Source organism: Solanum tuberosum, unplaced genomic scaffold (genome assembly GCF_000226075.1).
Source record: "Solanum tuberosum cultivar DM 1-3 516 R44 unplaced genomic scaffold, SolTub_3.0 scf00060, whole genome shotgun sequence".
NCBI lineage: Eukaryota > Viridiplantae > Streptophyta > Magnoliopsida > Solanales > Solanaceae > Solanum > Solanum tuberosum.
In genome coordinates, this window is record NW_006238985.1 from 425,411 (window position 1) to 452,449 (window position 27,039).

The window sequence follows — 27,039 nt, forward strand, 5'->3', positions numbered from 1 at the left end:
AATATAAGATGGTTTGTTCATTTAGAATATATTGTGGTATCCCAATCTAGGTTTTGACTCTAATATTTAATTCCTGCCTCAATCCTTCTGAAAAAGAATATTTTTAGTAAACTTCACTTCCAAAAAAGACTACATTGTTACTGTTTCAGTTATGCTTCTTGGTCAAGCTGTTGTAACCTTTACAGAGTCTGGAGGCTTATTTATTATCAAGAGGCTGGTCGGGATGGAAAAGTAGCAGCAGAGTGTGGTCAGTTTATTTGATTCTTTTTTATATGTGGTTTAATCTTGAGAAGAATCATTCTACTTAATTCCAAGAGAACAAAATGGTTCATCATTTATAGTAATGTTTGGGATTGTGAGATGAGCAATTTCCCAACTTTTTTGGAGAAAAATAACCTAGAATAGGCCTTAAATCAGTGCTGTTCTTTGTAAAATTGGAAGTTCTATGTTAGAATTCAAAAGCTAAAGACATAATTTCTCTGAATACTTAAATATTGTGAATTTTTAGGCATGGAAAAGGGTTATGAAACCTCTTAATTCTAATCTAACATGGATTCAACTTTGATGTCCACATAAATTTTGGCTTGATTACATTTCATTGTTTCACCTTTTCTAGTCTGTTTGACATTTTTTATGAAGTGATTGACTTTAAAAACTTAGGAGCTAATCCTAGAATCATATTTTTTAAAAATGCTAAACATCGTAGGGTCAAAATGGTTCTCATTACAAAATGTTAAATGAATGTACAAAGTGTCTTCAAGAAAAGTAAACATAATAATGACACAGGTAACAAATAAGGTAGAAGTTGATGATAGGATTTTAGTGCACTTACTAGGAAAATAGATATGGTGAAAGGAAGTCTGACATTGTCAAAGTATTAATAGATGAATAGCTTTGATAAGGAACCTCATGCCTTCTCCTTGGTTTAGCAGAGTTTATCCTGCAGTGCATAAAGTTTGGTTTTGAAACGCTTACACCAAATGCTCTCTTATTCAACTTAAATTATTCAGAAGAGTCATGTTTATCTATAGATCTGAGACATTGGCATCAAGAGGCACTACATGTATTTTTAAGCTGTTTGATTTTTTGTGAAACAGTTCTGTATGCAAACTTGCCAAGAACATTTATGCTTCTACCAAGTCAAAGAAGTGAGGAGCAGACAAAACAAACATATAAGATGTTATCTGATTGCTTTAGGTTGTAAGATGAACGACTTCAATTAGTACTGTGGTTTCCATCTTATGTTTTGGTTATGTTCAACAGATATGGAATTTAACACTTCTTGCTGTAGAGCCAAGACACTTGTGTAGTACTTTGGGGAGCACTTTCTTATGGAGAAATGTCTCATGTATGTCACGACACACTGGCTATCGTGGTTTCTCTTTTGTTCCTTACAAGCTGCTTCATGTCAAGGAAGTGTGCTTGTGCTTTTCTGTTAATTTTCTTCCACTTTCCCTTTCGGGGTGGGTGTGGAGGCAAAGAATGCCCACAGCACTGTAAATGTTGTTTCTAAGGAGTATTTGACTCCTCTTAAGTTAGTCTCTAAATTGAGGTTTCAGGTACTCGTTTTATCACAGGACATGCCACATTAAAGACGAGATTCATTTGTAGCAGTTTGAGGTAAAAAAATGACTTCCTATGCATGTAAAGATGTGCCAAATGCATCCCATTGCTAATATCTCTTTCAATTCATGCTTACTGTTGATGTTTGCCTTTATGAAAATACACAGGTTTTTCTTACTTGCAATGAGTTCACTTTCTTAGTTTATGTCATTTACCTGGTACATAATGCACAGGTGTGATATATGCATCAAAGGTCCACCTGAAAGACAGAATTTAAAGGCTGAGGCAATGATCTTCTTACAAGTTGTTGTTGCTACTCATTGTGTGAGTACGTCTGCCATCTCATAGTACCCTCCCCGGATGCGCACTCCATGCATTCTGTCTAATTTACAGCTCCCATATTCTTTCATTTCCTTTACCGGAAGGAATATAATTCACTTCAAGCAAGTGATATGAAGTTATTCCCCTATTGATTCAAAGCAAACAATTAATTCCCCTTTCTGTTATTTCACTTCAACAACAACTCATCTACTTTAGATGAATTCTCAACAGAACCTCAATGTATTATAACAACATTACTTTTGCAATTATAAGCTTCGCATCTTCATTCTTGCTATACTTGCCAATCTTGAGGAAAAGGCAAAAGAAGCAAATAGCAGCAGAGAAATTGAGGATAATAACACAAGCATTAGAACAAGCTGAGGACAGAGTTTTAAGATATGAACAAAGGCACGGCAACATACTTAATCAAATATGTTCACATTACATTGTAAATCAAGAAATAGTAGAAGCACTTGATGGTGCTCGAAAAGCAATGAATGAAGCATTAGAATTTGCAATTACTCTCAGAAATTTGCAGCTACAAGTTATCAGATTGTATCCTGATGATTATGAAAATGCTTCAAGCCCTGTTTGGTTAATTGGAAAATCAAGAAGACAAAGGAACAACATTAATTAGAATAATTGCATTAGCATAGATCAAGATATACCTTCTTTTTTGTATTTCTTGATTAATTTCATTTCTAACAATAGATTTGTAATAATCCTTTTCTTTACATTGAAATCTTTGAAAATTTTGGCGACAGTATTAGGCAAATTTTCGAATATGTGACTAGACTATAATATTCAAATACTAGTATAGTAGGGGTGTTCGCAATATTAACATCAACAACAATAATAATTACTTTATAGCGTCCCAATTTTCCAACAAGTTGGATTGACGATATGAATACACACTTCTTCATTTAAGCTTGTATTATATCATCCAGGGGTATTCACAAAACACGACAAATAAGTTAGAAATTTTAGGAGGGAAAAAGATAGTAAAATAGTAAAGAAAGAGAAGAAAAGTATATACCATTAATTTTTTTCTAAGTTTGCGAAATTATCCTAAATCGAGAGGAAAAATAAAAGTTTTATTTGTTCAAAGAAAAAATTTGGGTGTTATATGTAATTTAAGGTTGTTTTGTGCACAAATGTGAAATAAATTTCTCCTAAAGATAGAAATAAAATTATTCCCAACCCTAACACAAAATGAGTCCGCTGTAGCACTGGCAATTCTATCTTGTTAAGAATCCGGGTTCAAATCCCGGCAGCGGAATTTTTTTAATACATATTTTTCCATACCAGGTGGAAAATTAAAAAAAAACAATTGCAAACATTTAAGGCCGACTTATATATAACATAAATATATCCCTATTTCTAGCGGACGTGCACCTTAACTAAAACCCGTGTGATATTTAGGTGAGTTGAACGTCATGTAAAATACCACCTCACTATCCTCTTCATATTTCACTCATCCCCTAATAATTTTTGAGTAAGTTATATTTTTAAAAATGTTTTCACTTATTTTAAATTTGTTCTAGCAAAATAATAAAGTACAATTTATGCACCCAAATAATTGTTAATTATGTTTGCAAAGACGAGAAACACATATAAATTACAAAATTATCTTTAACTTTAGAGGGGAAAGGTCATTATTTTTAAATCCAAAATAAAACTTTGAGGTTATGTGTGATGTAGTAATAATTATATGTCTTTAATAAGACAACTAAAATTTGTTCCTTAAACAACTACCAAAGGTTCCGCTATTGCACTGTTTGGAATCCGGGTTCGGATGACGACTTTCAAAAAATGAGTAAGCATGGAGAGGGTGATTGAAAAGGAGGTTTGATCTGTAAAAAGACGGATATTTTCAAGTACACCCTTGAAATGTGCTCCACACACACAATCTTAAAACTTAATTTGAAGAATGCCTAACCCATTCAACATTTTTATGCAATCTAACTATTTTGTCTATCTTAATTTACGTGATACATTTTAATTATAATATGAAATTTATGAAATAAAGTATGAACTTTTATAGTTATGACTAAAATAAGTTAATAGATATTTCTGTGATTATAAATCATCTAATTAAGAATAAAAGATAAATTTAAAATAAAGTTTTTCCAATGATGAATTCACGAAATAGGTAAATACATTTTGTTCCCAAATTAATACCAAAGTAATCCGTTGTAGCACTGGCAATTTCTATCTTAAGTATTGGAATCCGGGTTCAAATCCCGGCAGCGGAAAAATATTTTTGATTGTAATTTGTGTAACATTATTATCTTTTTTATAAACATTCAATAATTAAATGTGTCAATAAATATGGTCTTTTCCTCAAATCATAATTAGCACAAACTTAATTGTGACATCAAGTTAGGTTAGGGCAATCTTGAAACTAGATGTGGTCAAATAAGTGATGATTGAACGAAAGAAAAAATCATTAGTATAGAGATGGATGGAGTCTTGCTCAATTTTGAAAAAAAGAAAAAAGCTTCTTAATCTTTTCTCTTTGTCCCATTTTAATTGTTGTTTTAGCTTGTTTTTCATTCACATTAAGAAAAATAATAAATACAAAATATAGCTTACTAAGTTACCCTTGCGGTAGATGTTTTTTTTTTAATTGAGAAGTATTTAAAAGAATTGCTTCTTTAATATTAAGGGTAAATTTAAAAATAATTGTCCAGTTTAATCTTAAATTTTTAAAGTACCGGTTATTTGAGACAATTTTTAAAGCTAAGGTGATTATTAAAATGGAAAAGAGGGAGTAAAATCCTTAGTTAAGAACATATAACGAACTCTTTATGTAAGACTTATTAATTTTTCTAGATAATATTCTATGAAAGTTGGAATATTTAACTATGTTTTGTTGCTCAAATTTAATGAACACTTGATGTATTGACTTCTAATAATAATAATAATGTGTATCGACCTTTCTAGAAAAACCTAATAAAACTCTTAGGTTAGGTCTCATTCTTTACTTTTTTTCGGAAGTTATCATTATTCATAGCTATTACCTTTATACTAAAGAAGAGTTTGATCAATGTTTTATTTCTATCCTAGCTGATTCTAAATCGACATAAGAAGGACGCACCCCAAATTCTCAACCCCAACATATCTTTTGTGCTCTTATCCTGATGGGGCCTCAAGTAAAAATAAATAAATAAAATGTAAATATGATGATATTTTTATTTTGAAAAATAAGTAGAATGAATGAATGACATTGGTGGTTGAAATGAACCTTTCATTAACAACCAACAAGCTTCATAAAGAAAACTAATAATTGAAAGACAAACCAAATCTAGTTTTAAAGATATATAGTTGATACTTTTGTTGTATGTTTTTGAGTAAAATCATTGAGTATATGGACTGCATGTGAAGACTTTAAAGAACATGAAAATCAAAATAAATAAAGCCACCAAATGCCATCCACCTTTTGATGAAATCTTTTTGTTAATTTTTTTAAAACTTGAAATGACATTGTCATGATTTGTATCAAACCCTACTCACACTCACACCTTATGTTGGAAGATATTTTTATGTTGGGAAGATCTCTTTAGTACAATAATGTAACATTTTGATATTTCAAAATTGTGTGAAAAGATTGGTAAATTAACTTTGAGTAAATTTGTTCCTTTAGTCATTTGACTATTATTGTAATTCTAGAACATTGTCGGTAGAGATAATTTCTTCAAATGTTGATGATATTTTATTGGAAAAATAAAAAGTACTAGAAACTTTATTTTCTCTGTTTTAAAGAAAAATGTTTTCATGTTTTCTTTTTAACTTATTCAAGCTAAAAAGAAATTCTCCTATTTCTTTTGTTAAATGAAAGTTTAGATTTTCCTCCTTGTTTAAAAAAAACTATTGAGAAGAGAAACTCTTTCAAAAATTATCTAATTCTTTCATTTTTATTAAAATATCAAATGGCTATTAAATTTATCTCAAATAGCAATATATATTTATTTTTTATAGGATTTGATTGAATTTTTGGACAAAATAGTTCAAGTGCTAAATATTTTCAAACTTCCAATAGCAAAAGTTGAAGGGCCATCGAAAGGATTTTAACTAGAAAAAGGAAAAGGAGAATTGACATTGTGATAGGCATTAGGCAAGGCTCTTTTTTGTTTGATATTTATTACTCCTCCCCTTTCATTTCATGGGAATGTAACTATTTGAAAAGTCAAATTGTTTTTTATATTATAATATTCGAATTAATTTTTAAAAAATATTGATATTTACTTATTTGAAGCAAACTATTGTATAAATATTTCAATCTCCTTGTTGCATTTGATTTCACCAAGAAAAGATGTAACAAAAACATGTTAGCACTTTCAGGGAAAAAAAGATGGTAAGAAATAAGGAAAGAGAAGAGAAACTTATGAGTACCATGAAAACTTATTGACAATTGCAAATACTTAGGTCTAATTTGCTTACACTAAAATTTAAATTTAAAATTTTCAAATCTCAATTATTATTAGTTTACTTGTTTTTTTGGGTTGTTTGACAGAGATTTGAAAGTCCATCTAACACAATAATTAGAGATGTCGTCAAGCTATCTTCCTTTTTTTGTCACTTCATTTATGTTTTTTGAACTCTATTCTTGTGTAGTTTTTCATCAAATCTTGTTTCAATTAAACAAGAGCCAATTAATTATATATATACGAACAAAGAAAATAAGAAAATGAAAGAAAAATTAGAAGGATATTTTTTTATCCGGTTAAGTCAAAAATGAAATTGTGAAAAGACATAACGAATATTTTATTAGTTCAATTATTAATTTAGCACGTACACAAATTGATAACTAATAAATCAAATCAATAATATATGATATGAAACCGATATCGGAACCCTTTGACATAAATTGGGACAAAAGTGTGGTGAAGGATATTATTGCCAAAACTAAAAAAAATAAAAAAATGAATGGGGAGCTTCTACAGAGGAAATATAGACTTGATGGGTGGTTTTGCAATATTCGTAATAATACTTAATTGCTTTGTACTATAATTCTGTTTTGTCTCTCTAATTGGAGATATACAAAAACATAGTTGTGGTCCTTGTGGATCATCACTATTATTTTACTACTTATTACAATAATTATGAATACAACGCATTCACTATTTGCCGACAGTAAAGACCTTTAAACTTATACACTCATAAATTTAAATTCTTTTAAATTGTTAGGTGCAATTTAATTGCTTATAAACAGATTATTACTCTATTTTTCAAGTCAATTATATTTGCTTGACATGATGATAAATTGCTTTTATCCTAGGTCAATTTTACACTGACAAATGTAAATTATTTGTACTATACTATTGTCAGAAAAACTACTGCTGATTCAGTAGATCTTAATGAAATGAATTTTAGTCTAGCAGACCATCATATCAAGTCAAATAATATCGAAACAGATTATAAGTGACCTACAAAATAATTTCTCGAATAATAGCAATAATGTTCAATTAGTAAGTTTTCTACTTCAATATGAGAAAAATATTCTTATCTCTATCTCTTTTTTTCAACAAAAATGACTCTGGTTAAAACTTAAGAAACAACATTGCTTAGTTTAAATTATAATAACTCTTGCTTAGTTCTAGATAATTCAAATTTATCTCTCATCTTATACCAAAAGGAAAATACTAAATTAACTCAAAAAACTTAATTTGATTCCTTCATTGTTTTTTAATCTACTATACTTTCTGCAAGGAATCTAATTCAAATCTTCATCAAGCCTTTCCCCTCATTTGACTCATTTCCTTATTCTTTTATTCTCTCTCAAAAAAAAAAAAAAACATTGCAAGTAAAAAAGTGTAAACATAAGAAAAAAAAATCAAAATGGATGGTCCACACAAGGAAACAGATCCACATAAAACTTTTCTTTGTTCACACTATGAACAATGAAAAGCTGGAAATTCAAACACAACATTCAAAAGTTCTTTAAGTAGCTCAAATTATTAACAAATCAAATCAAATAACAGTCAATATCAAACAGTCCCCTGTAGTAAGAAGAAGACAACACAATTTCAAATCCAGATCTGGAAAAAACTCAGAAATGCCAATAATTTACATTCAATATCAACAGCAATAAGTTTACTCCATTTGTGCAAACACAGAATAAAAGCCAAAATCATTAATAAAAACAGATAGTACCAACAGTGTGTTTAAATTGAATTATTGACAGACTTTACTATAAGCTGTAGTATATAGAAACACCATTAAAAGAGAAAAAAATGAAAAAATAATTTTTTAAAAAAAAGTTTATGACAACAATCAATACCCATTAAGAGCATCTCCTCATTCGTATACCAAACAAACCCCATCTCCAAAAAAAAAGGAAAATAAAAATAAAAATAAAAATTCAATATACCAAGAGAAATACATTTTTTTATGGATCCTGTGGAAGAGGAAGAGAAAATAGAGAACCTAGCTCCTGCAACGAGTAATAGCACTGCATCCACGAGTGTAGGGATTTGCTTGAGCTCCAGGTTTGCAGTTGTAGTAGGAAGCTCCACGGCGAGAACACGGCACACTGTTCTTCTGGAGTGCACCATAGCTGATGTAATTTTTGGTTGCTAAAATACGCCTGTTTGACTCACTGTCAAGGGCAAACTCATCCTCTTCAGCCATGCACTCTGCAATACTCCCCTTGCATTCACCGGATCTCGCCGGCACCATCCAATCGTAGCTACCATTGTCGCCGGCGGCAGCCATTGAAATGAAAAAAGCTCCAACAAGAACACAAACAATCAAATACGAAGGAACTCCCATTTTTTTTCCTTGAATTGAAAAAAAATGAAGAGAAATTAAAGCAACCTTTTGCTAATTCTTCTCGTTTATGGTTCGGACGGCTGATTTTGCTGTATTTTCGATGTTGAAAATTTGTTAATTTCTGCAAATTGTGAAGAAGACAAGTTATAATGGGAAAGGCCAGTTGTATTATAAGTAGAGGTGGTTGTTTATCTACCCCTAATACTTGACTTTATTTCCAAATTGCCACGAAGGATTAGAAGACTTTGATACTTTGGTTTATTGGATGTCCACTAACTTTAATTTCAACGCGGAATATTTAGAAGAAGAATTTTTTAAAAAAAATTAGAGCCAGCGTTATACATACATACATAAATAAATGGTGAGGTAGCTATCAAATATTGAGAAAATTCCAATCACGTATTGAGTTTGACAGTTTCCACTAAAAAAAATATTTGCAAAAAATATAGTACTTGATATATAATGTGATGTTTTTCATATGGACCAAAAAGGATTAGCTTGTTGGATCAATTTCGTATAAATACAAGTTGTTTTAAAAAAATTTAAAAATATTCTTAATAAAAATTGATATTTACCAAACTACCTAATAATACAAATAAAAGCTAACATCACATAATTTTTGGCAATACATTTATGATGGAAGTTTCATAAAGCTCAATGGTGTATCTTACAATTTATTTTCCAGATTCATAAAGCTCCTCGGTGTATCTTACAAGCGTGTTTTAAATAATTTATCTATTTGAATAATTCTAATTATGAAGTAAATTTTTATATAATTTGTTTTTGTAATTGAGCGCCCAAAAAGCAATATTTGAAAGAGTGACTACGAAACTTTATAATGCAAGTTGCTTTTGTAATACTAACAAAAGTGATTTTTCAAATAGCTAATAAAAACACAAAATGTTATTACTTAAAATATTTGTTAAGTAATTTTTTCTTTGACAAAAGTACTTTTCAAATATAAAGTGAGACTATGAGGTAACTATATGTTGAGAAAACTCAAATCAAGGGATGATTTGACATTGTTCAATAATTTAAAAGTTAGTATAAAATACTGTCTAATGCGTGGTTTCTTATGTCACCAAAAAGATTAGAATGAAAATTGGTCTTTGTTAATGTGCTTACCACTACTTAGTATGTAATTCTATTTAGTTGGACATAATCAATCTGCACACTTATTTTATCATCAATTTGCTAACTTTGAAATTGTCTTTGATCAACCACTTGAAAATCTCTTGCTAAAATAATCTTATATAATAAAATTACTTTTCACTATAAAATTACTTCTACAAATTTTAAATTTGGGGATAACAATTTTTTTTAGAAAACGTTCTTACTAGAGAAAATGTGAATGAAGGACACCTCATTTAAACATTAATGAAACAATATTTTTCCTTATTACCTTGAATTATACATAAAAGAAGCATTGTTATGATTTTTAAATATTAAATGTTCAATAATATTCTCTCTTTTGCACAAGCTTTCAGCTTAGTGGAACTAATACACATAAATTTATTTATTTAATTTCAACTAATTTAAACAGAGACATAATTGCTAGATTGATCAATCTTATAATTGAAGCAAAGCATAAATAAAACATCAAGAAAACACAAAAATATGCAATTATTTATTACGAAAAATAACCATGAGTAGGAGCAATGTATATGATCATTCCTTAACAAGAACAAACAAAAATGATTGAAAATGATATAAAGTTGGTCGTAATTAATATTATTATGATAACAATATCTCTAGGAAAAAGAAAGGATAAGAAAAAAAGATTAAAAGGCAGTATATGAACTTTTGATAAGGTTAGGTAGGGGCAAGTATCGTAATAAGTAGGAAATAGAATGTCCAAATTGGGTAGAAAACGAAAAGATATTCGGTTGACTGAGTTGTCAATCGCTCACGTAGTAGGAAGAAAAGAATAGTGGGAGCGCTGTAGCCGCGTAATTCCGTCTCAAAATACTTGTTACGTTTTTTTATCGTCAAAAATTGAAATTAATTTACATGAATTTTGATCGAATTATCAAATTTATATGGGACTAAACCTGACAAGTATATTGCAACAAAATAAAGAGGTAAATATTTTTTTATTCAAAATAAAAAAAAGAGTTGATTATGTAAAAAAAAATTAAATATAAAAGAACAAAGACGGCAGAGTTAGTCCGTCTAATAATTTTGTCAACCGAAACACGTTTTTGCCCTCTTCTTCCTATGGTAGCTGCCTTTTGTGTCCAGCTCATTTCCGTCACCGTTACAGATTCGCCGTTATCAATCATTGTGTTTCTGCTCAGTTTATTTTTATTTTTATAGTATTTAAATAAAATAAATAAAAGGTATGTCAGTAATTAACTAGTTACACTAATTTGACTTACTTTGATGATTGATTAACCACAACAATTAAATATTTTTTCTAGATCTGGTTTTGCCAAAGAATAAAACTTTCCTGCAATGCTACTCTATTTTATGACACTTCTTCCCGGTCATTTCAATTTACTTGTTTTACTTCTTTTTTTATATATATATTATATTTATGATCACATGATTTAATAAAAAAAAATTGATTGAGCATAACACACGCTTAAACATGTGATCTAAGGTTAAAAGTAGACATGCATATTATATCGAAGTAATTATTAGGTTCACGTTTTACTTACTTGATGTGTGTAATAGGTTAACCTTGTAAAATGAGAAAATCTTTACAAGTTAAAGGATATTAGTGTATCTATACTATACTATATAATCTAGAAAATATTACTAGTATAAAAACAAAAATACATTAATCAAGGTTTTAGACAGAAAAGAGACAAGATAACATTTTCAAATAAGGCAACGGTAAAGAAGTCAGTCTCGAAATGATCACTAAGAAAGTTGGGGGAAAAAAGAAGAAGATAAAAGAGTACTACTTACATTTGTTTTATATTACTCGAATTAAAATTTTAATTAGAGGTGTATTTTATTAAAATGATACATATTACTTTATATGTAGTTATTCAATACTAAAAAAAATATGAGAAATAAGTAATAAAACAGAAACAGAGGAAATAGTGTAACACCAACATATTCCCTGAAATTTCACTAGAGGAGTTTGGAGAAGATACAATTTACACGGATCTTACTATATTGTGGAGGTATAAAAATTGTTTTTGAAAGACCCTCGACTCAAGTGTAGTAAATTCAAAGAATAAAATAATAATATAACAATTAATGAGAGAAGCAACGCAAATCCTACCAAATAAAAAAGAACAAAAACACAAAATAATTTGATAATCGAAACACAATAAATAATAAGCGATGAAAAAGGAAGAGTAATGGCGTTAAATTGAGTTTGAAAAGTGTAGTTGAGTATCCGTTATATTAGTGTGTGTGGGTGGGGCCGTATAACAGATCACAGGATCGGTCGGTGTATGCGCGTCCCTAAACAAACGCCAAAGCCAGCTGTATCTTTCCAATTAATTACTCAAAAATGCACCAAACCTAATTATTTTTATCATAAAACTAATTAATACATACTATTTTCAGTGCCTTTTGTTAAAGGGAATTTAGCCACCACATAATATAAATATATATGTATGCGCGCGCTTTAATAAGTTGTTTTGGTAACTTCATTCATTTCCCCCAACTTTGATAATGCTATGTTGGTTGAACCATTTCCTAAAACAATATAATAACATAACAAATGAAATTTAAGTACTTTATGTGTTTCATATGAGTGTAAACAAGTTTGTATTAGTAACACTATCTTTTTTACTTATGAGTTTTTAAGAGACGTGTAAAGAAGAAAGTGAACAACTAATATTAGTTTAAATAATAAAGCTTAGGCTTTAACTAATTGAGTATTTACTAAAGTAGAAGTTATTAGCTGACTTTTAGGCATCCAATAAGTTATTAGTAATATTGTACTGATTTGTAGATGCCTAGAGAATACCAAATTCCCTTTTACCAAACCCTATAATATTGGCTAAATGGATTTTTAATTGAGAGTAGTTGTAATTTTTAATGAAGAGTTGAATGACATCCTGTCATGTAAGCATTGTCCTAGGATCATGCTAATGTGCACTGTATCACACCAAAATTAGCTCAATTCTCATTGACCTATGACATATAAGAGGGAACCATTTAAACACCTAAAAATTCATGGGATGATGTTACTCAAAGAAACAACTATTCTGCAAAAAGTAAACAAATTAAATTACTGCTTTATAGGGATTATCCAAAGTATAAAAAAGATTGCAAGACCGCTGAAATTCTCTTTATTGATGGGAAAGCACTAAAGATCATCAAGAAAATTTCATGATCTGTCACATCTAATAATTTTAACAAGAAAGAAAGAATGTTCACTGAGCTGTATAATAAATAAACGACTAGCTGTGTGGAGCCTGTGCTGAGAACGAGTCCGAGTCCAAGAAAACTAACTGATGCCGGCATTGTAAGAGCTGATGTAACTCATTAGCTGAAGGCCACAAAACTGAGTTGCAGAAGCTCAAAGATGGGAAACCAAATGCCACCTGATACAGAAAGTCTGGTAGGTAAAATGCCGGAGATAAAGAGGAGAAAATGAAGAAGCAATAACCCGTTGGGTTTATAAACAATGCAGACAATCCATCGAGCAAAACTCAAATGCAATTTCAGAGAGACACAATGAACACATATGCTAGAACAAGTTCAATGTGGTGTCAGTAGCATGACGATTAGCAACCATAGATTTCCTCAGCAGGCATATTGCACCCCACACACAAAAAAATATACCAGAACAGTCGAGCCGTAAGCTAAAAACCAAAATACAGTAGGAAAATTTGCACATGTAAGAGCTGCCCCAAACTTAAACGAATGAACTTTATGCATCTTTCTGTTCTTGCAGTGACAGAACTAGATCATTTCTGACATCCAGAGACTAAGAATACCAGAGACCGTATCTATTAGCACTTTTGAAGCCCCTTTTCATTTCGCTCCATGACAGAGCTGATGTGTTTTGAAAAGAAAAAAAGGTTCAATTTTCAGCCAATATAATTGAACTCAGAGAATGGGCAACAAAAGAATAGCCCATTAATGAAGCCACAAAATGAACCAAACAACGTTTATACCGTTTTTTAACGGTATAACTAAAAACCCTCTCACACAAGCATAGCTCAATTACGTTGGCAATTTACTGCAACAGTAAGGACAAAGAAGAAAAACATGCGTCCATATAGAAAATTAAGAAACCAGACTATCTGAGATACAGAAAGAAGGTATCGTAAGTCTGGATCTTGATGCTAGATACTTTCTTTACAACATTAGCCGACTTCAGTGCAATTTTAACTTTGGGCAGCATAGTTCCAATGTGGAACATAAACTGATCATCCAATTTTGATAGATAAACAGGAAAAAAAGGGAGTCCCATATTGCAACTTCCTTAGGAATAAAAAAGCACTCTAAAAGAAATAATTAGTGCATACAATTTTCATTCCATTTCTTCAACCAGCTATCGGGCAAAATACAAACTGCTGTTTGCACTTTGGAGGACATTCTCCATGCTGACCTTCTTCAAATTATGCTATGGCACTCTTCTACGGTTATGTTGAATAAACAAACATAAGTAACATACTAAAAGAAAAACAACAGGCAATTTCCATCGTTCACCTTAGAAAAATTCCACAAAAGACATTCGTCTCATCTTTAGTGATGATGACTAAAAGGACAATTGGAAATATCATATGGACAGACCAAAAAAACTATCAGCACACCCAAATAATAAAGGCAAAAATTCTGAATCACCTACAGCGTAATTGAACAAAATCATAGCTTTGTTGCTCTAACTCTTCAGAAATATAGACAGGTCTGTGTCAAATCCTCCAAAAGTAGTGCATTTTTTGAGTATCTGATACGGGTACGGCAACATAGCATAAAAGCTGTTGAATCTACAACATCTTCATTATTGTCATCATCATCTTTGCCAATTTGTGGTGGATGAAAGGTATTGAATTTTTTTTTGCAGGTACCGGTCCTGATTATAGGTTTAGCATCTTTTGACCCCTTCTTTGAATTCCCTTTTAGGATCTTGTGAGGCATGCCTTTACTTGGATAGTACCATTCAAATGTCGGTCCTACAAGACATCCCACATCAAATGAACAAACAATAACAGGATCATATGATATAAACCCAAGAAGTTAAAACCTACCATAAGGCCTTCTCCAATTTACGCTCATCATCATCAATCATGTGATAGGTTTTAGTAAAGACAGGACTCTTGAGAAAAGGTTATGTATCAAAGAAAGAAGTGAAACTTATAACCCTTTAGATCAACAATCCAGCACCACTTGATATCTTGAGGTAATTCAAAGTGTCTTCATCATGCTGTAAGATCTAAATCAGAGTCATTTGCACTCAGTTAAATGATTGGTGATTCAAACCACAGAATATTTACATGATTTGTTATTTACCTCCTCTGTGAATATCTTAGTCTTCAATGCAGTCCGCCAAAAATTGAAACATCTCTCTGCACCAAAAGTTCACACAAATAACAAAGTTAAAGCCTACCAATCAATATACATGGATGAAAGAAAATATCCTATAAATAACTTTAACCATTTCAGTCTTTTCATGCTTGCCCTCATGGGAATTGGGAGCTATATAAACACCCTAAACTTCGACAACCCCATTCATGCTTGTAAAGATATGACACTTGGGCCTAACTCAAGCCCAAAAACTAGCTCATGAAGGGAGGATTGTCAAAGTCCATATAAGCAAATCACCAGTCCATTCCCCAACCAATGCGGGACTACAACCCACTCTAACATACCCCTTCACGTCTAGGCCGATTGGAATGTGGACCGGGAAACCAAATGGGGAAGAACCTGCATATGATACCATGTTAATATATGGCACTTGGGCATAACTCAACCCCAAAAGTTAGCTCGTGAGTGGAGAATTGCCCAAGTCCATATAAGCAAACCACCAGTCCATTCTCCAACCAATGTGGGACTGTATGCCATTTTTTCTATTTGGAACGGAAAAAGCTAATTTCAACTCCAGTAAGCAGACGTGGAACAAACAACTAAAACACTTTCTCTTCTTACCACTGTATTCAATGGTTCATACATGTTCTGGCATTTAGCTTCAACTGCAGACTTTTCCTCGAAACTTTGCTTCAAGCTCTCATCATGTTGGCTCTATATTTAGAAAAATCATGTCAAGTATTTGTGTCTTCCTTTTACAAGAGGAGCAATTGAAATTTACTCAAGCATGTTAATATACCAGCATAAAGTAAAAATCTTAATCCACATATCATATAATTGACCTGACAAGTTTGGTCCTTGGGGATTGAATCATCATTGTTGTTGTCATTAACACTTTTTTTGCATACCAAACTACCCCATATTCCCCAATTAAATGTCATATTTTTCCTGTAGGTTGTCACAAATTGTGTGGAAAATGAAAAAAAGAAATTCTACACTAACAAATATCTTTTGCCATCTATGATCAAAACCAATACGCTTAGTAACTTGAAAGACTTCTCTTTACAGCATCTACATGATTTAGGATTGATGATCTTGTATAGTTTCTGAATTTGTAGCTCTAAACATAATCATTGTAAATGGATTGCATTAAGGGAAAAGCTTATTTTTTGTAGGCAATGAATATAGAACAGTTTTGACTTCCAATACAATTGAGTAGAAGTAAATGAGGTAGAAACCAAAAAAAATGGGAAAGAATAACTTACGAAAATTCTTGAAAAGCAGATATAAATGTCCTGATTTCTCTCCTTTTTCTTCAGGTCCTTTGCATTATTTGTTTCTTCTCATCTGCTCGGTTCTCTCATCCACATAACTTAACCTGATGTTTCAAGAGAGAAACCAAAAAAATAATAGAAATTCCATCGTTAAGAAACTTCTTATTTTTTCAAGAATCAACTCTGCTTTGTCTTGTGCCATCTGTTCAACCACCATTCTGTATCATTTTCTCCCGATTTTGAAAACCCAGGATTGATATAACAAAGGGTGGTTTCTTTTGGAGTGAAACCTTTATCTTTCATCTCTTCAAGTAACTTTCTTACCTCACTCCGGCATGATAGTCTCAATGACCTTTCAAGCTCTGGCCTTTTTGATAGCTTGCACCATCCAACTAATAGTATGTCATATGTTGAAGAATTTGGTATTACCCCTCTGACTTGCATCTCGTGCATTAGTTCCTGGGCCTGTCTCATTTTTCCTGCCTTTGCAAAGTCAAAGATGAGTACATTATAGGTACTAGTGCGAGGAACAAAACCTTTTGTAATCATCTCACAGTAAAGTTTGATGGATTCCTTTTTATTTCCAATTTTCCCATGGCCAGAGACTAAAATGTCATATGTATTAGCATTAGGGACAAAACCCCTTCCCTTCATTTCATTGAACAAATCAGCTGCTTCATTCATCAGTCCAACGGCTGACAGAGATGCTAACATAGTGTTGTATGTTGCAACATTAGGAGGAACTCCTTTAGCCAGCATCTCAGAATATGTTGCAAAAACCTTTTGGAATTGGTAACTTTTGCAATATCCACGTATGAAGGCATTATAAGTGGTAGTATCAGCTGAAAATCCTCTTTCTCTCATGTTTTCTAGTACTGACATTGCCTTTCTGGTCATCCCAAGCTTGCATAAAACAGCAATAAGAGTGTTGTGAACAGTCTGATCAAGCTTAAGTCCCATGCCTACAAGCCGCTCATGCATTCTCAGGATTATATCTGCTCTTGTATGGCCTGAAGCAGCATCGAGAACAATTTTGTGAATAGCTGGTGAAGGACGAAAACCAATTGTCACCACATCCGCTAACAAATCCATTGCTTTTTCAATATCACCTACTTCACAAAGTCCCTTCACCAATATATTACAAGTGATTGAATTAGGCATTATCCCACTGCTCTTCATTTCTACCCAGACTTTGACAGCACTTTCCAGCTTCCCCTCTTTGCAGTAAGCATCAATTAAAGAATTGAAAGTTTGAATATCTGGAACTAGACCAAGTTTTCTAATTTCAGCATAAACAGACTGTACCTCATACTGACCAATTCCCAATAATCCGTTAAGAAGTACATTGCATGCTATTGTGTCAAAGCATATTTTTTTCTCTTTCATCTCTTCGACCAATTGAAGAGCATCTGACTCCTTCCCTTTTTTGAAGAGTCCATCCATCAATGATGTGTAATTCACATGATCGGGTGACAAACCCTTAGATACCATATCCATAAAAATGGCCTCAGCTTCATCCATTTTACCCAGTTTTTTCAAATTATTCAAAAATGTATCTAACAAGAATTCATTTTCCTCAACACCATTCGACTGCATTTCCTCATACAGAGCAAGAGCCATATCATGTTTACCAGCCTTAAAGCAGCCATCAATCAGGGTATTATATGTGAAAACATTAGGGTTAACATTTATGCTTACCATTTTCCTCATAATTTCAATAGCTGCCTCAACCATTCCACTTTTGGCATAACCATTAATTACAGAAGAGAATGTGACAACATTTGGTAAAACACCTTTCTGTTCCATTTGTTGCAGTAAAATCTCTACACTCTTTAAGTCACCAGATTTGCAGTGCCCATCAACCAATGCAGTATAGGTAATATGATTTGGAGTTATGTTAGACTTCAAGAGTGTCTGAAACACGTCTTTTGCCTCCCTGGATTTTCCAATTTTAAAAAGCCCATTTATCAAAGAGGTAAACAAGACAACATCGAAAGGCACTCCTCTAATCACTATTTGACTTTGGAAGTTAGCAGCAACCTTTTCGGCCTTATTTTTGTACAAGTGATGAATAAAAATAGAGTATGTCACGTGATTAGGATCCACACCCACTCTTCTCATCTCATCAAGAAGTAATTTGGCCTCATGAAACCGTTCATTTTTACAAAGACCATATATAAGGGAATTATAAGTAACAATGTCATAGAAGAAGCCAAGCCTTGTCATTTCTTCATATGTAGCAAATGCTTTCTCAAACTGAAACCACTTAACATATTTACTAATCAATGTGGTGTATGTAATAGTATTTGGTTCTAAACCCAAGTCTCCTACTACCAGCCCCTTATTTTCACCATCATCATAGTCATGTTTTTCTTCATCACTGACATAACTAACATTCACATTTTCATTAGAGTCCAAGAGCTCATCCATGATACAATTTGCAGCATCAAAATCTCCCATTATGCCGAAACCATTAATCAGAGTATTATATGTAACAATGTCAGGTGATAAACCTTCTCTTTTCATCCTCTCCATCATCTCAAATCCACCACTCATCTCAACAGCCTTACAATATCCATGAATCAGAGTGTTAAAACCGACAACGTCTTTACAAACGCCCCTATGTTTATCACTCAACATTTCCATCACCGATTCTGCATTATACAAAAGACCCTTATCACAAAACCCCTTAATTAATATATTACAAGTGATAGTGTCTATGAAAATACCCTTCTTTAACATATCAGACACCAATCCAAAACCCATTTCAACAAACCCAATTCTGCAGAACCCCCATATCAAAGTGTTATAAGTAACAGTGTCACTTTCGTTCTCTCTAAGTAATTCAAGCGCTTTTTCCAGTTTCCCAACTTTGCAAAGCGAATGCACGACTATATTGCGAGTAACCACATTAGAAGCGACTCCACAAGCAAGCATATCAGAATAAAGGACAATTACCTGATCAACCAGACCTGCAGAATTGAAATGATGCAAGAGACGATTCCATGAAGGAAGGTCAGGGACAAGATTGTAATTTCTCATTGAAGAGAACGTTTCCGTGGCTCTGGAAAGGCGATGGCAGCGAAGGAATAGATGGACAAGTGTGCAGAAAAAGGAGGTGTGGAGGCTTTTCTTTGGATGAGTTTGGATTGGTGTACCGGTGGGCGTTGCCGATGAAGAGAATGGGAGGCATATTCTGAGCTGCAATGAGATAGCAACGGAGAGCAGAGGGAGGCTCTTTGTCCTGCCTATCAACTGTTTGATGAAATGCCGATGTGAGTTCATTGTCTCGCAGTTGCCACCATTCCCGCGGGCGTATATGTGGAGCTGTTATTTTCCGGCACAAGTTGTAGTAATAGCTCAATTTTGACACATATTTGACTATATATTAAGAGGATGTTTGGATTAGCTTAATAGTTGATTAAACCTATTTTTAAGTCAGTTTTTGATTTCTGAATTTTTTGATAAATAACTTAAAATAAGGTAGAATTTGTTTAGCAAGATTAAAAATGACTTAAAATAAGTTAAAAATAAAAAGTGGAGAAAATCAAAAGTAGGTTTTCCCTACTTTTTATTTTTTAACTTAAAAATCATTTCAGACTTATTATTTTTGACTTATAAATTACTAATTTTTTTAAGTCAATCCAAACAAGCTCTTAGTGAGCAAGGTTAAAACTAGCTTGTTGTACTTTTATAGGAGATGGTTCTACTTGACCATCCATCAAATATGTTTTTATTATCTTATCAAGGTGCATTATTTCAACTTTCAAAATGTGAATCGAACAACAAAAATACTCCTCAGTTTAAAATAAATTGAGATCGACTATATAAATCTTCACTATTTCCTTTAATTCAACTCATGACATCATCACACCAAACATAATAATATAAAGTAAATCGAATGCAATATACCCTTGATATTACTAGTAAATGAGTTATATTGAAGAACAACATACATTTGTGTTTGTTATTTTTGACATTACAAATAACAAACACATGTAAATAACTTTTCTGAACTTCTTTTATTACACAGAGAGGGGAAGTGAATGGGAAATTAGCGAGAGTATTACAAGACAGACAATCAAACCTTCACCAACAAAATGAAAGTCCAGCTAGTCAACTAGCCGACATTGATCTAATTTCTAAGATTTAATTAGTGTTTTCTTTCGATTTTTTTTGTAGCATTTTTTATCCCGCACTCTAGTTTTAACAAATTTTTAGCAATGTTGCCATTAGCACCACGAGGAAAGAACCCGCCATGAGCATTTTCACTACCAGTGTTGTACATAATCCTTAGAATCTCTTCAGGAGTTCGCCACTGAGAAAGAGAATAGAAATCAGCTGATAATATGTTTGTTGTAGTCCGATTCTCTGCACCAAGCTGCCATGGCACGAACAAGCCTTCGTCTTTAATACCACACATTGCCAAACGGTTTCTTAAATTGGAAATGTGGATTGTGAACTCCGCCACAGTGTGTCTGTAAGGGTATACTACTTTTCCAGCTCTCTCGTAAAGGTACATTCTGATCATTGCGTCTTGTCCTGATTCAACACCTAATAGTCCTGCCAAAAGCTGCAGTAACAAAGACAAGTTGAATTATTACTAAATCTCGAATACTTAATGAAAATTTAAGATTTATTCTTTACCCTTTTTGATTCATAGCCTTGGATGAGGGGATTTGTACCAACATAGCCAACTAATGCAGCATATGGTAGTGCATAGCAAGACAACATGAAATTGAGACTATCTCTATAAGGATCAAATGGGGGTTGTAATTTGTAACCGAATGCTTCATCAAATAGATGTGCAAAGTGTCTAGAACTTAGATCCATCAAAGGTCTTGGCAAACCACCTACTTTCGATCTAAGTGCCCTGCAATTATCCCAAAACAGAACAAATTAGTTATCGTTTGAGTGACCTGACGTAAGTCTTTTTTAATATTGTCAGTGTATATAAGTTAAACTGGGATAAGAACGGACCTTAGATGACCAACTTCTTGCATGGCAAACTCATTGATGATGTTACTTGTAAAAAAATCAAGATTTGCTTTGCGGACACCAATGGGAGGAGGCCCTCCCATGGCTAATTCTGGTGCTACAATATCAAGACCATAACCATGTACAGCCCACAAGAAGTATTCAGCTTCCAAAAACTCTAAATTCTCAGAGAATTGCAACAAGTCAATATCTTCTTTGGTTACTGGGAGTCCGACCTTCGGAGTCCCAGTTGGACAAAGAAGATTTTGAGAAAGTGAAATGCAGAACATCTTGCTTGACAACAAAATCATAAATATTGTTATTAAAAGATGGGAAGGTGAAGTAATTGATATTATAGACATCTTTAGTGTTTCTTTTTTTTTTTGTTGGTTAATTAAGTTGTAATGAAGAATAAAAGAGAGTTTATAGGGATATATACTATGTATTACGACATACTTTATACCTAATTTTAAGCAATGTGATTTGGATTTCTATCAATAAACACCTTATTAGTGACTAACCAAAACAATGTGAAGTTTATATGCCTTAGCTAAACTCTACCTGCCTTCAACCTACAACAAAATAGAAGAAAGATAAATTAAGCCTGGAAACTCAACAACTTAACGAGTGTGTTCAAGTTAAAAACATCACTTATTTAGGAATAGAGTGAGTATCTTCTTGATCATTACACTTGTTTTAATTAAGAATTCTATTTTATTTGTACACAAACTTTTTATGATTAACATGATTAAAAGAAAATCAAATAGTTGATGAACTTAAAAAATCTCCTAAGTTAAATGAATCTTTTGCTTGACAACCCTATAAAATCCCCACTACATCAACCTTCACATTTCATCTTTAGAGAGTTAATACTACAATATATTAACCATGGCCAAGAAAAATTGCCTTGTTACATTTGTCATTTGCATTTTCCTACTTGTCAACTTAGCTTTTGCAAGTGAAATTTCTGATTCATCCTCAAATGATGAAACTAGTACTACTACTCCACAAGCTAAGGGACTAGATAGTTACTTTCCATGGATTCAATATACACATCCCTGGATATTTCCTCGTCCATGGCCATTCGTTTATGGTGGTTACCATCCTCATCAATGGCCATTTGTTCTTCCTCAAATGCCTACTGGTTTCTTTCATCCTAGGTTTCCTTATTTGTGGGCTTATCGTTTTCCATGGTCATTCGGGTATCCACCAGCTCCGTCTCCACCTAAAGGAGACGAAGAAGCAGGGAAGAATTAAGAATATTCACTAATGAAAACAAGTGAATTGGATCAATATGTTATTGATCACATATTTGTTTCTAAGTTAATTTATGTCTTTTAAGATATTATTGATCACATTATTAAATTTTTACTGATTTTCAATGTTGTTTGATTCAGCTTGTTATGAAATAAAATCTGAATTTTCATTTTTGTATGAATTGTTCTCCATAACCTGTTTTATGAAGACTTAATTAATGTTTACCAGAACAACGTAAACTTTGTATGCCCCAACTAGACTCCACCTCTTTCCCACCTATAATCATAAAAAGAAGATTTACAAAAAAAGAAGAGTAAAAAATACAGTAATAATTAAAAAAAAATAGAAGAAAGAAAATAGGCCGTATATCCATAGGATTTAGGCCCCGAGCCTAGGAGTTTATGTCTCGCCTTGTGCTGCCTTCTTTTTTTAGTTGTCATGATAACATTTTGCAATACTTCAACAGCAAAGTTGGAAAAATAATTAATTCTCTCTTGATTTTTAAAATTGACAAGTATATAGAAATAACTATATTTAGAATACATGACAACTAAAAAGAAGCCAAGGGAGTGTATGTTATTTCACATATCACGAAGGGTAAAGGTTTAAAAAAGAAATAGTTTTTTTTTTTTGTAAACAAGATGCATGTTTAGAAAACACTATTTCTTAGTTTTTTCATTTTTGAAATTCAAAAAGTGCGACGTCGACGAGCTGTGAAGGGTAAACAATTAGTATTTGGTTTCTGTTAAAATTTAAAATATAAATTAAAGAGATTACTTTCAGGCAAACTCTATTGATCCAATAATCACTACTATTATATATCTTATTGATTATTACACTTATTATAAGAATTCTATTTGTACACAAACTTCACTTATGATTAAGCTAAATAAAAGAAAATCAAATACTAGTTGATAAACTTAAAAACTCTCCTAAACCAAATGAATCTCTTGCTTGACAAGATGGAATAATTCCCCCACTACACCAACCTCTTCACATTTCATCTAAAAAAAGTTGATAAACTTACTTTTAGATGATGGCCAAGAAAAATTACATTGCTACTTTTGTGATTTACATAGTCTTAGTTATCAACTTATCTTTTGCAAGTGCTACTAGTAGACAACCTAAAGGACTAAATAGCCTCTACCCAGTATGGATTCATCCTCATCCATGGCTACCTCCTCTCCCATGGCCATTTGTTCATCCTCCTGCTAATTTCCATCCTCATCCATGGCCATTCCTTCATCGATTCACCCTTGCCCGCGTTTCGTTATTCATGCATCCGCCAACACAACAAGGAGGAATTAAGAATATTCACTAATAAAAACAAGTGTGGGATCAATATCTTATTGATCACATATTTGTTTCTATCGTAGTTCTTAGTTTCTATCAATTTCCAATTAATAACTAGTTTCGTTTTGGCAGGAATGTTGTTTGATTCGACTAATTATGAAATAAAATTTGAATTTTTATTTCTATATGAATTGTTATCCACTTCTTTTCTTTTTAAGCTAAAGCTAAATTTCATTAGATCTAATTCTACATAAAATTAAAATTTAATATTTAAAATCGTAATTATTCTTATGTCAATATAATTAAAAAGATATTTTACAATGCAATCAAAGTTCGACTATTTTCTTTTATAATCTAGAAAATGAAATTTTGGCTATTTCATGAGTAAGCCTAGCAAAGCGAAAAGTTTTTAATATTGAAACATTTTAGAATTTTAAATTTAAACTATTCAAATTTTTATACTAATAAATATTTTTTTTTACATTAACATCTAAGTAATCTATTAAAAATAGGCTAACATCTTCTTAAACTAAATTGCTATAAATAATCCTCAATATGGTTATAAATAATAATATTATATTAATACTATATTAAAAACAACAATTATGAAAGAATTTTTTTTTATTTTAAGCCATTAATTTTATTGAAATATGTACATGTTCGGAAGTAATTGGACACAACTACAATTACCTTTTGAAACAATAACTAATAAATAATTAATGTGAAACTAATAAATAAGAACATTAATGTGAATGCGGAGACGAGTTCAAATTTCTTTTCTTATTTTTATAGAGAGATGCATGGATGAGCTCGGGCTACGTTGTTTTGTTTGATTTGGACCTTCTGTCTAAATGTCTAAATTTTGTTTCTAATTTTATTGAATAAAATGGTTAACAAGCCACTAAAAATGTTTTTTTCATGTCTACACTGCTGCTTACATTTTTGGGTAGATAGTTAATTTAGTTTCTATTAATTTCCAATTAGTTTCGATCACCAAAATATTGTTTGATTGAACTAATCATGAAATAATTTTGAAATTTTTAGTTAAACTATATTTATTATTCACTTTCATTTTTATATAGTTATTATATTTAATAATTATTGTTCTTAAATCCAAATAATTATGTGTTCAATTAAATATATAAGCATGCTAAATATTATGAAAATTGTGTATCTAAATTAAAATTCTTTTAATGACGATTTATAAAATACAAACATATATAAGGAATCTTACTAACTTAGTTGGTTGAGTGCCTAAATTCTCAATTTGTTTGAGAGCTTCGATTCCCCACATTCCCAATTCTCAATTTAAAAAAATAAAAAGACTACAAATTGCATACACAACTACGCAGCCACACGTTTATAACTTTTTCATACACAGTTATAATGAAATTAGTGGATAAAACATATTACATAACATCGTTTTATATAGTTATAATATAATGAATTAGTGGACACCTTTAATTACTTATTTTCTTCAGCATAAGATATAGTTGCATGCACAACATTTATTTTTTCTTTCCAATATGATGTTGTCCTTGATCTATTGGGGCCGAAAACTCTTGATTGCTTAGTGATATTATCAAAGAGATTTGGAATGAGAAAAAATTAAGGAACACCATTAAATATTTATATAAAATTTTAAACAACACGTTAAGGAAATTAAATAAAACAATATTTTACTTCATTTACAGCATCTTTATGTAAGCAATTATTGGAAAATTCTTTCAAAATTAACACCATACTACATGTTTATTTTATTTCATAAAAATTTATTACAATTATAGATAATGATAACTTAATCATTTTCATGGCTATTTCAGAAATTCCTTTTGCAATTTTTCCATTAGCACCCTTAGGATAAAATCCACCAGGCACGTGTTCATCTCCAGAATTGTATACGATCCTTAAAATCTCAGCAGGAGTTCTTTTGTAGGAAAGTGAACCAAAATTAGTTGATTATACGTTACTTCTAGTCCGGTTCTCTGCCTCGAGTGGTGGTTGAATGTATACGCCCTCATCTTTGATCCCGCAATTACCTAATTTATTTCTTAGTCATGATATACGAGAGGTGAAATCAGCCACTGTGTATTGATAAGGCGGAACTAATTTTGTTGCTCTCTCGTAGAGGTACATCCTGATAACTACGTCTTGTCCTGATTCAACACCTAATAATCCTGCCAAAAGCTACAAAAGAAAAAAAATATATTATTTGCAATGAAAAAGGGAAATGAACTAATTTATTAACAGAAAAGAGTCATATTTTTGCCTGTACTATTACAAATTAGTATATTTGTCTTTCGTTATACTTTTTCAATATATTTGTTATTTTCATCCAACTTTAGAGTCATATTTGTTCAAATCTTTTGCCGGTCTTGAACTTTTGATCGTTGTTTCACTCATGGGCAAACCTTTAGTGTTAGAAGTTAAAATTGTTGAACTTAAAATTTTGCCCACGAGACAATCAAGATCAAAAGTTCAAGATCACCCGCCGCTAAATTTTTTCTCGTAAATCATGTAGGGAAGGGGAGTGGAGGATTAATACATATATATTTACTTACCCTTTTGGTTTCGTAGCCATTGATATTGGGATTTGTTCCAACATAACCAACCAATCCAACATATGGAATTACATAGCAAGATAACATGTAGCTCAAACTATCTCTATATGGATCAAATGGAGGTACCAATTTGTGCCCTAAAGCATCGTCAAATATCTTTGCAAAGTTTTTAGCACTAAGATCTAACAAAGGTCTTGGAAAAACACCAACTGTCGAGTTAAGTGACCTGCAAAACAACCAAACACACATTACACAACCTAATTGGATAAACACTTCGCACCATGGTACATAAAACTTAGTTTTCGTTTGAACATGCAATTTAATATCATGGTTTGAAATTTGGATATGCGACGTCAAGGCTCCAAATTATTCATGTCACGCCCCGAGCTACCCCCGAGACGTGAACACGGGACCTAGGACCACAAGTGATCCCAAGCTAACCCTGCTGGCATGATCATGAGCATACTAAAGATAATAAACTGATGCGGAAGCTAAATCATAAATAAATCTGAAAAGATGGGGAATACCCATATACTATAACTGAATATATCAAATCTGAGAGTTTAATACAAAAGAAA

The 27,039-nt window shown here is 31.8% G+C and overlaps 3 protein-coding genes and 1 pseudogene across 8 annotated transcripts; all 4 read right to left on the reverse strand.

The window, feature by feature from the left end:
* Positions 1–7,992: 7,992 nt before the first annotated feature.
* LOC102600777 (rapid alkalinization factor) lies at positions 7,993–8,813 on the reverse strand. The gene has a single exon (XM_006344594.2). It carries the CDS (start codon positions 8,656–8,658, stop codon positions 8,314–8,316), a length of 345 nt encoding a protein of 114 aa, XP_006344656.1. The 5' UTR covers positions 8,659–8,813; the 3' UTR covers positions 7,993–8,313.
* A 4,089-nt stretch (positions 8,814–12,902) lies between these two features.
* On the reverse strand, positions 12,903–19,708 carry LOC102601694 (pentatricopeptide repeat-containing protein At5g14770, mitochondrial). 6 transcript variants are annotated; one of them, XM_015307513.1, is made up of 7 exons: positions 16,365–19,708; positions 15,721–15,813; positions 15,085–15,140; positions 14,823–15,007; positions 14,423–14,747; positions 14,100–14,210; positions 12,903–13,169 (listed from the first exon to the last, which is right to left on the reverse strand). In XM_015307513.1, the coding sequence occupies exon 1, from the start codon at positions 19,656–19,658 to the stop codon at positions 16,551–16,553; it is 3,108 nt and encodes a 1,035-aa protein (XP_015162999.1). In that variant the 5' UTR covers positions 19,659–19,708; the 3' UTR covers positions 12,903–13,169; positions 14,100–14,210; positions 14,423–14,747; positions 14,823–15,007; positions 15,085–15,140; positions 15,721–15,813; positions 16,365–16,550. The 6 variants fall into 6 exon arrangements, with proteins under 6 accessions (XP_015162999.1, XP_015163000.1, XP_015163002.1 ...); XM_015307514.1 differs by having other exon boundaries at positions 14,419–14,747; XM_015307516.1 differs by having other exon boundaries at positions 14,100–14,747; positions 14,823–14,998.
* Positions 19,709–20,372: 664 nt separating this feature from the next.
* Positions 20,373–21,749, reverse strand: LOC102602243 (desiccation-related protein PCC13-62-like). The gene is made up of 3 exons (XM_006344597.2): positions 21,354–21,749; positions 21,021–21,246; positions 20,373–20,946 (listed from the first exon to the last, which is right to left on the reverse strand). The coding sequence occupies exons 1-3, from the start codon at positions 21,710–21,712 to the stop codon at positions 20,527–20,529; spliced, it is 1,005 nt and encodes a 334-aa protein (XP_006344659.1). The 5' UTR covers positions 21,713–21,749; the 3' UTR covers positions 20,373–20,526.
* Positions 21,750–25,652: 3,903 nt separating this feature from the next.
* LOC102604701 (desiccation-related protein PCC13-62-like) overlaps positions 25,653–27,039 on the reverse strand; it is a 3,477-nt pseudogene continuing 2,090 nt past the window's right edge.

Coding starts and splice junctions, on each gene's coding strand:
- LOC102600777 (XM_006344594.2), bottom strand. CDS start 8,658: ATGGGAGTTCCTTCGTATTTGATTGTTTGTGTTCTTGTTGGAGCTTTT.
- LOC102601694 (XM_006344595.2), bottom strand. CDS start 19,658: ATGAACTCACATCGGCATTTCATCAAACAGTTGATAGGCAGGACAAAG.
- LOC102602243 (XM_006344597.2), bottom strand. CDS start 21,712: ATGTCTATAATATCAATTACTTCACCTTCCCATCTTTTAATAACAATA. Junction 21,247..21,353: donor CAAGAAGTTGGTCATCTAAG/GTCCGTTCTTAT, acceptor GGATAATTGCAG/GGCACTTAGATCGAAAGTAG. Junction 20,947..21,020: donor AAGGCTATGAATCAAAAAGG/GTAAAGAATAAA, acceptor TTGTTACTGCAG/CTTTTGGCAGGACTATTAGG.